Here is a 16,489-nt window from a genome sequence, read left to right on the forward strand (position 1 = left end):
GTTGATGAGAAGCATTTAGCTTCGAAATGCTATTTTCTCTATCTTTCATAATATTTTTCCTTTAGGTGAAATATATATATATATATATATACATATATATAAGTGAAAGTGTCTCTGTATGTGTGTATGTGTGCATATATTTCCCTACCAAACTACTCTGTCAGTTTTCAGTCTACAGACTCAAGATTTGGCATAAGTGGTAATGAGATTAGGGAAAATCTTTTTAATCAGTTTTCGGCCAGAAATTTGGCTGTCAAGAGGTAAAAGTTCAACGATTTGAACTTTGAAAACAATACCAAACTCCTTCGCCAATTTCGAGTCTAAACATTTGAAATGTTTTCGCAATACAATTTAATCATCCACGACTTGACACGGATATATTTGCAATACATAAAAACTAAAATAGGTTGTACATTTTTTAATTGACAAAAATGCATGCCTAAAAAATTGGTATCATTAATAAAATAAAACAATTTTTGGCTTGCGTATTTCAGGTCCTTTTACTTTGGTTTTGCTGGCTTGTAAAGCCAGTCACAGACAGGTTATTATGTTTGCGGGGATCGTTTCGTCCGCATCAGCCATCGCCAGCGCTTTTGTTCCGAATGTAGAAATGCTGATCTTAACGTACGGAGCTTTAGGAGGTAAGATGAATATACTTATACAATGCTAATTGTGTATTTTTTTTTTAATAAATAAGATATACTTTAACGGTCATTACCATCATGATATTCGATTAAACCAACCATTTTATATTATATGTGTTTTAAGAATGAATTCTCAAATAAACCTATCTCTAGCAAAGTATATTTATCCCTATTTCTTTATAGTCGATCTTCATCAATTTTTACATGCATTTTTACTAGCCAAATCATCTTACAACTTCAACAGTTATTTCTCTACTAATCCAAGAACTATCATCTATTCTTTCAACGTGACCATGCCATCAACGTGACCATGCCAAATCAAAATATCTTGTTTTGCACACAATGCCTATTAGATACTATCTTAGGGTGTCTAAAGTCTCTCTGAAATAGGGTTTGTCAGGACAACCTGGCATTAGGACATTTTTCCTTAAATACTCAAAATCATATAGTATTCGCAGCCCAGCTAGAATCTCTTCTGTATGGCTTACCCTCACTGTCTTTTTTACGAGGAATGATACACTTTCTTCAAGTGATGTTTTTTTTAAGTAACAGCAAGAAGCCGGATACTTCACCAGGCTAGATAAATCCTTATCCTTGAATCCAGTAAGACCAATAGACCAAAACCAATGATATACTATAACATATTAAAATCGTCAATTGGTGAGAATAAAATTATGTTGTAAACTTTCTTTACTGACCTAATGTTTGAAAGGTTAAGGAGAACTGGAATAGACAAATATCTATGTATTTCATAAAGAGTTCAAGTGTTAGCCCATAGAAAGGGAGTCCATTGATTTCTGAGAACTTCGACTGAAGTAAAGTTAATCCAATTTAATTTTACCGTGAGTTCATTAGAGCAAGGCATGTCTAAGACTTGAATCATGCATCCATGATATTATTCCGAGATGATTTATCTCCCTGTCACGCATGAAGTTATCATGGATGATAATCGTAACACTCTGCTGGTTTATAATGACAAACGTTCCCTATAATTACACTTTCCGAACAACGTACTACCAGCTACTTCTCCCTGTACTTCAACCATAAAACCAAGATATAAAAAAAGCTTTCGAACTTTATCGTTTACCCATTACAAGTCTACGTAAAAAGGTTGTTGTACTCATGATCCGCAGTCTTTGAGATGTAACTTCAACAATTGAAGTAATTATAAAACAGAATAACATTTATATCGTCTGAGATTCGATGTAAATGGATCCATGCGAAGTGCTTTTTTTCTAAGAGAACCTAATGAGATAGTAAACGAAACTCCGTGACGTGGTAAAGAATCACCACTCATTAAACAGACGTCTTTTCGTGTTGATACCGAAAACACAAGATGGAGAAACGATTTACGTGCGTAATTTTTATACGCGTAGCTATGACATTACACTCTAATGAAAAATTCCGTTTTGTTACTTATTCTTGTTACGATGTTGGCTCGGTAAACGCTGTTTAACCTGAAATTGTGTCTGTAAAATAGAATGGTAATGTTGGAATGTACTAGGAATGTTAATTGATATTGGAATTTAGAAACAAGTCAAGAATTTTAGTATTGATAAGTTGATAGATAAACAAGAATACGTAGACATAAGATGTAGATATTAAAGTTGCCTGCATCTTTTCCAGTGAGAAAACTGCCGGAATAAAGTTGCTATAAAAAAAACGAGACTTCTGACTTCTTTGGTGTGAGTTTTCTAGCAGTTTTTCAAGACTCTAAAAACAAGACCAAGATTAATGCGTTGTATGACCTATAATAAATGTAATATACACTCAACATCTGAGAGACGTTACATGTACGAGGGGCGTGCAATAAGTAATGCCCCTGACCCACTTCCCATAGCAGTAGAGCAACGAAAATTGGCACAGTTATTAGTCTTTCTCTACGTAGGAATCACTCAGAGTTATGCATTTCTCCCATCGTTTCATGCAGCTCTGGGGACTGTTTTTGTAGAACACCCCAGCTTGGTCCTCCAACCACGACGTGACCTCAGAAATCAAGGCTGCATCATCTGGGAAACGCTTTTCTTTCAAAAACAATTTCATGGCTGGGAAGAGGTGAAAGTCAGAGGGTGCAAGGTCAGGAGAGTAGGAGGGATGGGGAACGATTGCATAACCACACGCCTGTGCTTCTGACCTGGCGACATGCGAATTGTGGACCGGAGCGTTGTCCTGCAGGAGGAGGGTACCTTTGCTGAAATTGCCTCGCCTCTTGATTTTGATAGCTTCCCTTAATTTCCTCAAAAGTGAAGCATATTAGCTCCTGTAATTGTGGTACCCTTTGCCAGGAAATCTGTCATCACTACTCCGTCCTGGTCCCAGACGACTGTGAACATGACCTTGCCAGCGGAGGGCTGCACTCTTACCTTCTTTGGAGGTGGTGAATCCAAGTGCTTCCACTGCATTGACTGGGCTTTGGTCTCTGAATTATAGTGATGGACCCAGGTTCATCCTGTGTAATCAGTCTTTTGAAAAGCTTTGACTCATCTTCTTGACACATCTACAAACTCATCCTCGAGCACTCGACGCGTTCTCGCTTCTGGAATGGTGTGAGCAACCTGGGAATCCATCTGGCAGACACCTTATGCATATGCAAATGGTCATGAATGATAGTTTCCGCAGACCCTGTACTAATCTTGACATCTTGGGCTATTTGGCGAATAGTAATGCGCCAATCTTCTAAAATGGCAGCCTCAACTTAACGGACAGATGCCTCATTAACGGCAGAAGGGGGCGACCAGGTCTGGGGGCTGTTTCCACAGACTTCTGGCCATGTTTGAATTCACGATGCCAGCGTTTTACAATGACATATGATGGGGCATTATCACCATAAGTTTCTTTCATTTCATCAAAAGTCTCCTGTGGTGTGCATCCTTTCAAATACAAAAACCGGATCACTGCTTAACATTCAACAGGCTCCATTTCACACCTGACTCAGTTCAAACACCTGTAAAACAGAAACCACAATCAGTTCAGATCTGTAATTTACCATATAACCCGTAGAGATATAAATCATTGCACATGTAAAATTTCAGTTAGATCAGACTATTGGAAGTGGGTCAGGGTCATTACTTATTGCACGCCCTTCGTACACAAGTTGGACACGCATTGGAGACACGTCACACGCCATTAAGAAACGTTCACATTATACACACTCATGTTATGTACAACCCGTTTATATACTACATTCTAACCTTACGTGGATATTACAGTTTTTAATCCAAATTTACATATTGCTACATAAACACTGAAAAGGGAATCGACTAAAGGTATATAATGTATTTATTAGTGCTTATGAATTATTGATAATATATTTGAATGTGTGGCGAAAATTGTGGGAACGCAAGCTTACCTCTTGATCAGGCTGCAGTTCGGCCTGAACGTGGCCCTGAACATTACGACAGCGATTATGCAGGCGATCCGGCGTTGTATATTGACAACATTTTCGTGAACGAGAGCCTCATGTCTGCCCAGGCGGTTAAAGAACACTTTGAGAACTTAGGGCTGTTATGCAAGGAGCCAGAGCGCCTGCAAAATGGAGCGAAAGTTCTTAGCTGCATGTGAGCGGCAGCGCAGACGGACTCCGCTGGGAAAGAGGTGATGACATCCCAAACATTTCATCTAACATCACGCGTCGGAGCGTTTTTTCCGTCTGCGGAAAACTGGTAAGCCATTCCCCGGGTGTGGGTGGCTCCGGGTGGCGTTGGCGGCCATAAAGCAACATGAGACTGCCATGTCAACGGGATGGGACGATGAGGTGCGCGATCCCGCCCTGCGAAGTATGCTGGTGGAAGCTGTGGCCAGAGTGACCGAGGACAACCCCGTGCGATGGATCTGGTTCGTCGACGGGAGCGAGTTTACAGTTTAGGTTGACGCCAGCTCACTCGCCCTTGGTATTGCTCTGGCGGTCGACGGATTTATCGTAGAAGATGCCTGTTGGCTTCGGCCGAAAAATGACGACAGGCACATAAACCTGGCTGAACTTGATGCTATACTTAAAGGGGTAAATCTGGCCCTTCAGTGGCAGGCCAGAGTGCTACACATCGCCACTGACTCCACGTGCGTGTATCGGTAGATAACCGATGCCTTGAGTAGGAAAGCACGGTTGACGACGAAGGCATCGGCCGAAATGCTAATATGGAGACGACTTGCTGCCCTTACCGAGATCATCAAGGAATTCAACCTGGCCGTAGATGTGACACTGGTGCATTCCTGTCCGAATCGCGCGAATCGCCTGACCAGAGTGCCACGCCGTTGGCTGGACCTGCCAAAAGAAGTGAACAAACCGGCACCTATGAATTGCCCGGGCGATGTTGCTGATGTCCATTGCCAAAGCTGGCACCCCGATGTAAACCGAACATTTTACTTCTCCAGGCTGGTCGGCCGCTATGTATCAAAGAGGGACGTGGAATCTGTTGTGAGGAACTGCAAAACCTGTCGGTCGATCGACCCAGTACTCGTCTGGTGGAAGTAGAGAAAACTGAGTGTGAGAGGAAATTGGAACAGGCTCGCAATGGACGTAACTCACCACAACGGTGGACATTTGTTGACGTTCATCGATTGCGGACCATCTAGATTTGCATTGTGGCGGCCCTTTCTCCGGCAGGACTGAGATACTGACCGACAATGGCACTGCCTTGGTTAGCGAGCAGTTCAAACAGTTCGCAGACAGCTGAGGTAAACATCTGTGATTTCGGTGCGCCCATGTGCCTAGCGGGAACGGAATTATTAAGAGAAACCACAGAACCGTCAAGACCATCGTAGCTAGGAAGGGGTGTACGGTGCCTGAGGCGGTCTATTGGCGTAACGTCACCCCTAAGAACGATATTTAACCCTCTACCGCGCCAGCCGAAGCACTGAACAAGTATCACGTCAGATTGAAAGGCGTGAAGATCAGCCCACATCCCGAGCCGGAGTCGACAAGAGAGAGTATCAAAGAGGGGGATGTCGTCTGGGTTAAGAATCCCCGCGCAAGTGCACCACACGCTACAGAACCGGGCGTGTTACTGAGGTGATCATCCCACAGTCGGTGCGGGTTGACGGGGTGCCTCGCCACATCAAGGATCTTCAATCGACATCACAAGCGCACCCACCACTCGGCAATGAGAGCGAGGCTGGATCCTAAACCAGTGGACCATCATTCTGGGTTACGCCGACTTTGTCGGACAGCGACCCTGAGAAACCGAGGACGAAAGCACAGGCGAGGACGAAGCCCTCGGTCCCCCTCTTCGAAGAAGCACCCGAAGGAAAATGTCACCACGTCCCTGCCCTCTCTGTGATAATCATATCAGGAGGGGGCGAAAATTCTAGGAACACAGGCTTACCTCTTAAACGGTCTCGGTGTGCGCTTTGCCGACACAGCGTCATGATGCCGAAAAAAGTCCAAGATGGCACCGGCGGCCTTATATGACAATGCAGTCTCGCAGAATCTCGCGTGCTCTCGTGCACGTATGCAAATTTGGAGGACTCTGTCTTTTATAAAAACAGGCCACTGGAGCAGATGGGACAGACGTGAAAACGAATCTACAGAAAGTACTGGCGGACGACGCTGCTGTAGTGAGATGAGGTTTTGTGTACTCTTTTTTCTTTGCAATAACAGAATGCTTTGTGTTATTTGGATTATTTCCACTCCTATTCTTATCTTGGTTTATATTTTTATGTAATGGAATGACCTAACACCCCTCATAGATGAAATGAACTATACCCTCTCACGTGACTGAGAGAGAAGAAAAAAGACAGGAAGAGAATAAGACAAGATGTCGAGTAACTCTTATGTCACCTGTATTCCCTTGTAAATAAACCCCTTTGTCTTTCACTCCCTAACCACGTGTTTCTTGCTGTATTCTTATTTAAAGTAAGGATATAACAATTTTGAAAACAGGATTTTTTTTTTGTGAACTTAGAAACTTATATCAAATTTCGATTTAATAACTATTTCTCGTTTCGTCGGCCAGGAGTGTGTTTTCCTTTTCTTTATTTCTTAATTGCAGTCAACTGCAGTGAGAATAGAACTCTCCTCTTCCAAATGATTGATACGTGACGATTTTAGCGAACTTTAATTTGCATTTAATTGCGTGATACTACTATTGGGAAAGGTGTGGATTTCCTCTTATTCATAGTGGACAAAGTACCATTCATTTAATGAATCGTTTAATGAACTTCGAGATATTGACCTTTGTTATTACTTAGATAGGTTATCATTTGTGAATACTAAATTTATAAAGAAATACTCCATCAATGTACACTTTTAGATACCAGCGACATTTTGTGTATACATGCTAAGAGAGTAGCGTCCTGTCATGAGTGGTTGATTCAGTCTATTTAGTTTGTGTAACACTATAAAATTTTGATCAAGCATAAGGTCCGAGGAATCTTCAGGTTTACAAATAAAAGTTTAAAATGTGTCTGGTCGTTTTTAAATAATCTAGTAGAACGCTGAAAAACATACGTAGGAAATAAACAATTAAAAAGAGCATCACATTTGTTTTTCAATTTCCTTTTTAGCTATACTATCTCCTTTTCATTATAGGGCTATCTTTGGCGGGTGCCTTTTTCTCTGCAAATGTGGTCTTGGGATGTTACTTTACTACAAAGCGAGCACTTGCACTCGGGATTGGATACAGTGGTGCAGGTTGTGGTGCGATTGCACTGCCTTACCTCACAGAGAAAAGCATTTCATACTACGGCATGAGAGGCACGTTTTTCTTAATTGCTGGCCTATTCCTAAACTTGAACGTCTATGGAGCGTTGTGTCGTCCACTCAAACCAGTCATCAAACAAAGATTTAAAATTCCAGGTAAGCTGAATAACTTTGTTTCTCGGCGCAACAGATCAATATAAAATGCTAACATCATTTTTATAATTAAATCATCTTTACATAATAGTTTATATATCATAATCACGTTGAAACAATTTCTATGCTTAGTATCTAGTGACGTGTTTAATCCACTGGGAGAGTTGCCCCCTCGGTCTTCATTAAGACATGCATTTAGAAGAAAGAACACTCTGATGTAAAACCTGACGTCTGTTGTCTGTTCTGTCTTGTGGCAACCATTGCAAAGACTGAGATTAACAGTTGTACAAAAACGTGTGGTTGGTTCTGTACAAAATCTTCCCTGCTATAAAATAATCATATGTGTGGATTTCCGAATAACTTAGTTGTTGTTGCGGATCACATATGTCAATCGACGAAAGTATCCATCATTTAACAAATTTTTTTTGTGATCTCCACCAATTCGTTACATTTATTACATCATTCTGTTACAGATTTCGATTTAAGTTGTTTCATTACAAGAACTGCAAGATTGTCGAACTCTGTTCCTATTGATTGATTTCTCCTTATCTATACTCTTGTTCTTTTCAAGATTAAAGTCATCCTCTGCCTTTGCGATAATCGTCTTTCGTTCTTGTTAACTCCTAACATATAATGACTTCAGACTTTGTTTGAGGCGATTTTCATTTAAAATAATGATCGAATTTGTACTTTTATATGATACCTCTGGATTATCGAACTGTTATCTTAGCTTTTATCAACTATCAAATTTCCATACAAAACATAAAACCCGTGAATAATGTACGCGTTCGCAGTGATTGATTAGCCAGGAGCATTTTTTAACCAAAGTTTAGTGTGTCGATGTTTTTGAAATAAATAATGGCAGTTCTTTGCACTGGAATAATCACCGGTCATGTCTTCTATTTATTCAGCAACATTTTTCCTACGTTTCATTGAGTCAGTGGTCTCCAAACTGTGTAATCCTGATACCTTAAGTTTTCTTCGGCTGGCAAACCTTCCTGAGATTTAGGAACCCACGCTTCTGAAATACATGACGCAGTAGCTATACAATTTTTCCCGGGTATAAAGAAGGATAGTTTGCGATGTTAACAGAAGAAACCTATGCAATTACGCCCAACCTACTTTTACCATTGTGATTGTACTTAGTCCATGTTCACCAATTTATAAAAAAAATAATTTGAGCGATATATTTTCTTCCACTTATAATAGAGGATTCAACTGGAATGATAAGACACCTGATTCTACTGATAGCGATTTGCATCTGGGTTTGAAAGGGTCACTCACTGTCTCGGATCATTGTGATAAATAACATTTTAATACTAAGTATGGAATTCTATTTCACTCATCAGATATAGAAAATATAATGACATATTAAATACCGAATTACCGTTCGAAAATACTCAAAGGTAACCCAAGGATAAATGTTAGAGAATTTCTACGACCTATCAGTATATATTGTCTACCACGCTCCAGGCCATGTCTATTGATTATCTACGTCTATTTTATAAGTTTTTATATTTTGCCGATCCGCCATTCATTATTACTTTGTTCAATTACAGACTGATTTATCTTTCACTGTTTTACTAGATTTCTGCTCTTATCAATAGTTTTAACCTTTATCTGCAGCAACTCTTGTAGAATCGCTTTTATATAGTAGCTAATGATAATAATAATAATAATAATAATAATTATTATTATTATTATTATTATTATTATTATTATTATTATTATTATTATTATTATTATTATAGTTAAACTACGCACTTTAATATTCGACATAAAAATGTAAAAATTTGTTTTAACTATTTAATATTGCTTTACTGAATTTCCGCTCTATCAATGTCGGATCGATAAAACTGTTTTATTTATTCTTAATTGAAATTTTACTCGGTAATTTCCCTTGGTTTTTGGTATAGGTACGTTTTGATACATAAGTATATCAAAGAGTTTTCCTATAAATAAACGGACTTCTTAAAAGAACTCCAAGATTGTATGGTATGCATGTAGTTCCCACCATTGGTCATATGTAACTGGTAGATCTGCAACATTGCATATTTTTTACCCCTACAATAAAAGCAGCAAGACTCAAGAGTTGAATACGAAGTCAGTACGGTTTGGCACAGAACACTTAAATGGAATGAAACAGAAGCAACATTGTCCCTCTCACTCGATTAATTTGTGTTTTAGCGATAGATACCTTTCTACTTGTCAAACACAAAGGACGGCAGTTCCAACTATTTTCATGCAAACCAGATCAACTTAATACTGCTTGGTGTCTAACTTATAACGATTTAAAGACGGCAACGTTACCATGCTGAGGAAAAGTTAAACTCTTGGAGTGTTGTTGATTAGTCAATTGTAATGTACATAAAAATCATAATGTGCATAAAGTACTTTTACTATTAAAGATAAATTTCTATTGCCCGTAAATGACCGATATTTTAATGAAGGTCAACCAATAAGAAAACCCAATTCTCAATGACGTCTCCCATGCAATTAATCTTTACCATTTTAGAAAGTCGACGAAATTCTTCTGACGAAAAAGGTTCAGTGACAAATCTTGGCTTCATACCGGAAGATGAAATCATCAGTGATACGCAGTCAGAAAAGAGTGTAAGGATTGAAACATTTTCTTTTATTTGATACTACCTGATCTGTGTCTCGACATTGCCCAGGAAATTATATTAACCTAAAACTCCATGCATCAACGCAATTGTCTATTAAATTATTTGTTTCTTATGCTTCGGATAGAAGTCTTATATTTAATGTAGAATATAAATATGAATTTTCATACATTAGCTGTAATTTATGACGTCAAAAATGATAAAATATTATCGTTTCTCATAATCATTGTAACATATATACTAGTTTTCATGCTCACTTTTCGTTAGCATCCTTCTACATATTTTAGTTATGATTTTTTTTAAGTTATGTGCGCGTTCGGTGGAACGCAAAGCACTTATGACGAACCAGAAGCACTATACGAAAAATAGTAAGTAAAATCTTTTTACAAAAAACAAATGGTACCGGTCCATCCTACTGGAAAAGTACATTTCAAAAGCCCTAAAAGGTTAAAAATAAGATTAAATTCTTAAACTTCTTATTATGGAGTGTTTAAAAATAAAATCGTCGCTGTTGTTCTCGCTGCATGACTAAAAAGAAAAACAAGCATTACTTTATTGTTTCCCCCCCTGGAAAAAATATACATATTTTTTTTTACTGTTTACTGTTTACTGTTTACTTTGCTTTTTTTTTGTTACGCTTAAAAGAAAAAGAAAAACAATTTCTGCACCTCTGAGAGCATTTATGTTTGTATCGGTTATACGGCATAATTAAAGTTAAGACGAGCTCATTCATTTATTTTTTTTAATAACTCGGTTTCCTTTTTGTTCAAAGAAAGAAAACGCAAAAGTCTTAAAATTGTAAAGTGCAATGAACATTTTATTTCGAAACATATTTTTCCCAACTGTTCCACATAATGTGGAAATACTCATTATTTTTTGCCTGGCATTTGCAAAAAGATTCTTAAAAAAGGGGGCGAACTACAAAATTCTATTCCTTGACGAACGAGATAAAAAAAACTAAATCTGTACTTTTTTCTCTCTCTGATCTAACTAATTGGACAAGATGGGAGAGCTAAGGTTAGCTTTGGCTCAGTTAACGAAAGTGCAAATTGAAGAAAAAAGAGCAAATTGAATTGAAAAGGAAAGATGCAAAAAGACTTATTGGAGAAATGGGAAGAAAGTCAAAAAATGGTGGCATGCCATCAACAAAAGCTAGAGCAACAACAAGTCGAATTACAGAAACAATGCTTCGAGCAACTAATGGAACATCAAAGACAATCAATTGAACATCAAAAACAATTAATGAAACAACAAAAACAATAAATGGAACATCAAGAACAATCGTCCGAACGCCAATAACGGACAGATGATCTACTGGACAAATTTGGAAGAGTAACGCGCGGGCGGAAAATATTCTTCCCAAAATACGATATGGTCCGCAATAGATAATTTTAAGTACGAAGAAAATGAAAAATCATTCGCAGCTTATTTCAGGAGATATGAAGACTTTTTCGATATCGACTGCGGTAACAGCAAAAATTGACCAAAGACTGTCAAAAGCGGAAATAATAAAAAAAAAAACATGCGAGAAATATCGAAGCAAGCAAATATGAAAAAGTAACCAAGAAGAAACCGCCGACCTACAATATAAGACGATACACACAAAATTACTCCCTAAAAGTCTAAAAAACCAAAAGCACCGAGCCTTTGTTTCAGATATGGTGGTAAACACTGACATAGATTGCCTATGCTTAACCAGGAAATGTCTTATATGTAATAAAATAGAACATGGAAGCTCTCACTGTAGGAAAAATCAGAATAAAAGCGGAGTGCGCCAAAACATAACCCGAGACGCCTTAGAAGAAAACCTACGTAAATACGTAACGGTCAAAATTCTCAGCATGGATATCAAATTTCAGTTAGATTGTGGATCGGATCTTTCAATACTAAACTTCAAACGTGGAGGAAATTACGAAAACATACTATGCTGAGCTCATAGACCGGCAAAAGGCGTCAACGACACTAAAGTTAATTTTGAGGGTGAATTAATCACCAACGCCACCTTGCTGGTAAATACTAAAAAGCTCAAAATATATGTTTTTAAAAGTAGTGAAAATCTGTTCGGCTCTGATTGGGTGGATAAGTTTAACCTGTGTGCCTTACTTATCTCCACATTTTGTAAACAAAATAGAAGCCTGGCCAACACAAATTAAGAAGCTAATAACGAGGTTTAAGGAAGAATTCCCAGATGTATTCACTCTTGGCTTTGGGAAGTGTACAAAAATGGCCGCGGATTTTAAGCCGAAACCGAGTATACAACTGGTTTTAAAAAAACGTTACGTCTCTTTCGCGTCCCTGAATAAGATAATTCAGGAACTAGACAGATTAAAAAACACCAGTATACTGTATAAAATTGAATACAGTGAGTATGATGCGCCGGCAGTCTACGTAAAAGATAGGTCTGGGGAAATCCGCGTTTGCGCCGACTTCTCGATCAGACTCAACGGGTCGTTAGAAGACTTCCACTATCCATTACAAAGCCCGGAAGAAGTGTTCACAAAATTAAATGGAGCAATTTTGTTTTCTAAGATCGACCTGAGCGATGCTTATTTACAAATTCTTGTTAACGACAAAAGCGCTAACCTCTTTTATACCCATCGGAGTTTGTACAGATACGAAAGCTAGCATTCGAGATCAAGATAGCACCTGCTATATTCCAGCTAGTCATGGATACCATGCTGGGCGACCTTGATACCGCCATCACAGATTTAGATGACATCATTATAGCGAGCAAAAGCAAGGAGGAACACGCAAACTATATTAAACAAAGGTCAAAGAAGGCAAGTGTGAATTCTTCTTACAAAAAATCAAGTACCTATGACATATCATTCATAAAGGTGGCAGATACCCAGATCCGGACAAAATGACTACTATTAGAGAGATACCGGCACCGAAAAAACATAGCAGAACTACAAAGCTTTTTAGGCTTGACAAATTATTACCAAGGGTTTATCGCCAACATGCACAAACTGAGCGCACCACTTTACAAATTACTAAAGAAGAATAAACCTTGGGAATGGACATCGGATTGCCAGACATCATTTCATAAAATAAAAAATCATTACCTCAAAATTATTCCTAACTGATTTTAATCCGGATTTGGATATGGTATTGGCGCATGGTATGTTACAAAGAATGGTATTGGCGCATGCATGTTACAAAGAATGCCGGATGGTTCAAAACAGCCAATCGCTTTCGCACTCTGACCTTACTTCCAGCGGAGAAAAATTATTCTCACATCGAAAAAGAAGAAATTCCATCGTTTCTTTTAGGGAAGACATTTTTTCTGAAAACCGATTGTAAGCCTTTGATATCCATTTTTGTGACTTTCCACTTTCCAGCGAACCGGCTATTAAGGTGGGGAACGATTTTGCACTATAATTTCTCTCCTCGAAACAACTTGCACTCGCTAACGGTCTGTCGAGACTAATCCCTGCCCAAATTGAACCTCTAGAAGACTCAGTAATCGCGGCGCTACGTATTAATAGTGAATTGAAAACCATGATTAATAATATTATCCTCGAACTGCCGGTAATACTCCAAGAAATTAAGGCAGAAGTCGTGAATGACCAAACCACTAAGCCAAAGTGAATACCGGGGGATACCGTCTCAGACACTTTTTCTGTTTGTGCCTTAATGCTGCTTTTATATTCAAAAAAGAATACTAAAGTATTTTCACATGGGTCATCCAGGAGCAAACCGGATGAAAGCTTCATGAGAAGTTTCGGCTACTGCCCATCTATGGACCAAGACATTACCAACATGGTAGAAACGTGCAAAGGCTGTACTTTGGCTGCCAAGGGCCCCTCTTTCACTCATAAACCCTGACCTAAAGCTAAACAGGACCCACATTGTCTACGTGGGACCAGTAGTGGACTTTTACTACCTGATAATAGTAGACAGCTACTCAAAATGGCCAGATGCATAAAACAGACCACAGCAACGACTACGAGTGTTTTTTTATTAGAGTTGTTTACTCGTTATGGTGTCGTGAACTGTCTGGTCATCGACAACGCTACTCAAGTAACCTCAGCAGAGTTCAGGAGATTCTGCGAAACATATCAAGTTAAGCATATCACGACCTCTCGGTACCATCCCTGAGTAATGGACAGGACGAAAGCTTCGTGGACACGCTAAAAAGGACGTTTAAGAAGGTGTACGGCACACCAACGGAAAAGGTTTTCCAACAATTTCTCAACGTTTACAGAATCACGAAAAATCCTAACATGCCAAATTCCGGATCCCCAGCTGAAATCATTTTGGGGCGAAAAATCAAATCTGTTTTTAATAAACTACAACCCAAACACGCAATGCAACACAGAACCTTTACCATGCTAACAAAACGATATAACTTCGGCGATAAAGTTTATTTTAAGCATTTCAAGAATAACGTTTCCTTTTGGAATGTCACATACATTATTCAGGGCCCAAAATTCGAACATAAAAGACACCTGAACCAAATAAGGAAACTCTCCATTGATGATCAAGCAGAACAACCACAAGGAGAAGCAGAGGTAATCGAGACAGTATATGACATTTTTGAAAAAGACCCTCCGCAAATCATGCCAGGAGAAAAAGAAAGTGCACAGACCCTTTGCTGGTCCCCCTAAATACTGATTTCACACCTGCGAGGGGGATGTTGTAGGGAACAACCCTCTGAATGAACTCAACCACCGTCCATATATACCGGAACTCTTAACGATCTTAGTTAGGGCTCTGGTTCCGGGGCTAACCTCGCTTGCTCGGTGGAACGTAAAATACTCCTTTCATTCTGTAACCCTTTCTGTCTTTTAATAATACACGTCTTAACTTACACTGTTCTGATTTATTGTAGCTAATTAAGAGCCATAACAATATACTAGTCTGTTAATTAGATAGTTAAAATTTCAAAATATTTTGCATGTATTACATAAAAAATTACATAAGCAATAAAAAAAATTCAGAATTAAATGCTCAATAATAATCTTTTTCCTTCAAAATTTAATAAATTTCACATCATATTTTGGAATTCTTGCATCTTTTAGTTGGTTGTTTTATTCAGATTGAATTTTTTTCTTTACGTGTGTATTTCACAACTCGTTACATCTGATTTTGAAATAAATAACTTACATCAATTATGCAAATAATTACACACCAACTGCGGCGTTACATCCTTTAGTTGCTATGAATTGGTTGTACGTCCATGGAATGTGATCTGATGACGGAAAAAGAATTCCAAAAGCTAGCAGTTCATTTATGAGATTTAAATTTCAACAGAAAAACATGTTAAAAATCGATGGTAATATAATTTTTATAATAGGTTCTCAAGACCTATTATTTGTATTATATATATAATAGGTGTTGTGTATCTGCAAACAAAATGAAGCTCTTACCGGAGTTACTACATGTGAAAGAAGAGAGACAAAATGGCCGACTCATTTATGCACTTGAAGTGCTTGATGGAAAATACAGTGCATGATGGGAAAGGCGGGTTTTTGTTTTGTTTTGTTTTTTGTTTCTTTGAAGTGGGATATAAAAGTAAAGTGTATGTGTGTGTGTTTATATATTAGTAAATTACATTCTAATAACCAAAGAAAAGAATCAGTCCACAATCATAAATTTCTATATTTTTCCTTTTTTTAAAATATTTTTATAATCTAGATGAGTGCCTATTTTCTTCTTTTTTGCCTTACACATGTTTCGTCACCGTGATGGAAAGCATTCTACGAATTCCATTAAGCAACTCTTCAGAGACGAACAAATATCAGTATGAAATCAAGACATATGTATTAAAGCTTTTAAAAGAAACCCATTGCCTCAAATAAGTAATTGAGTCCTAAAATTATCTTTATTTCTGATAATATTTAACAACAGGTTTGTTGATTCAATTATAGGTTCCTTCATCCGAATATATCATTGAGAAAATCGAAGAAATTCCCAACACATTGCAGATGAGAAGATTATCTGCTTTTTCAGAGAAAACACCGAGTGATTTTGGAGAACTAAAGTCCATTTTTGCCCATAGATCGATGTATACAAATAAATATTTTTATTTATTACTTTTTACGTTTTTATTTTGGGCAGGTAAGTCATGAGTTACTTCTTTCTATTTTCGATTTGCTTAGACATGTTTAGACCTTTCTGGTTCGTTTTATTGCCTAATAGATTCTGTAAGATTGAAGATAGTTTCATATTTATGTACTAGAATAATACCTGTCCCAGGACGGGTAAAATAAAATTTGTATCTGAGGAACTAAAATACTACTTTAATGTCAAAGACCAGCAAGGATAAGTGTTAAATGGATATGTTGCGAGCTAGAAAAATAATAATGTTCATCTTTTGACAAGAATATCGCTTATGAAATGAGAGAACAAAAAGACAAAATAACAGAAACATGCGTTAAAAGGCCGCTGGGTGTAAACCTAAAGTCAATTATATACTCTCCTTTCCC

General features: G+C 38.0%; 1 protein-coding gene across 1 annotated transcript in view; it reads left to right on the forward strand.

Annotated features, from left to right (window-relative positions):
- LOC145278258 (monocarboxylate transporter 9-like) overlaps window positions 1-16,489 on the forward strand; it is a 56,271-nt gene that overhangs the window by 3,309 nt on the left and 36,473 nt on the right. Inside the window, exons 2-5 of the mRNA XM_080130549.1 lie at window positions 495-641; window positions 7,171-7,437; window positions 9,950-10,047; window positions 15,932-16,121. Coding sequence (XP_079986675.1) covers window positions 495-641; window positions 7,171-7,437; window positions 9,950-10,047; window positions 15,932-16,121 — 702 coding nt within the window. The remainder of the gene's footprint in view (window positions 1-494; window positions 642-7,170; window positions 7,438-9,949; window positions 10,048-15,931; window positions 16,122-16,489) is intronic.

The sequence above is a fragment of the Euprymna scolopes genome, chromosome 6 (genome assembly GCF_053919585.1).
Source record: "Euprymna scolopes isolate OS-2025 chromosome 6, ASM5391958v1, whole genome shotgun sequence".
NCBI classification, from domain to species: Eukaryota; Metazoa; Mollusca; class Cephalopoda; order Sepiida; family Sepiolidae; genus Euprymna; species Euprymna scolopes.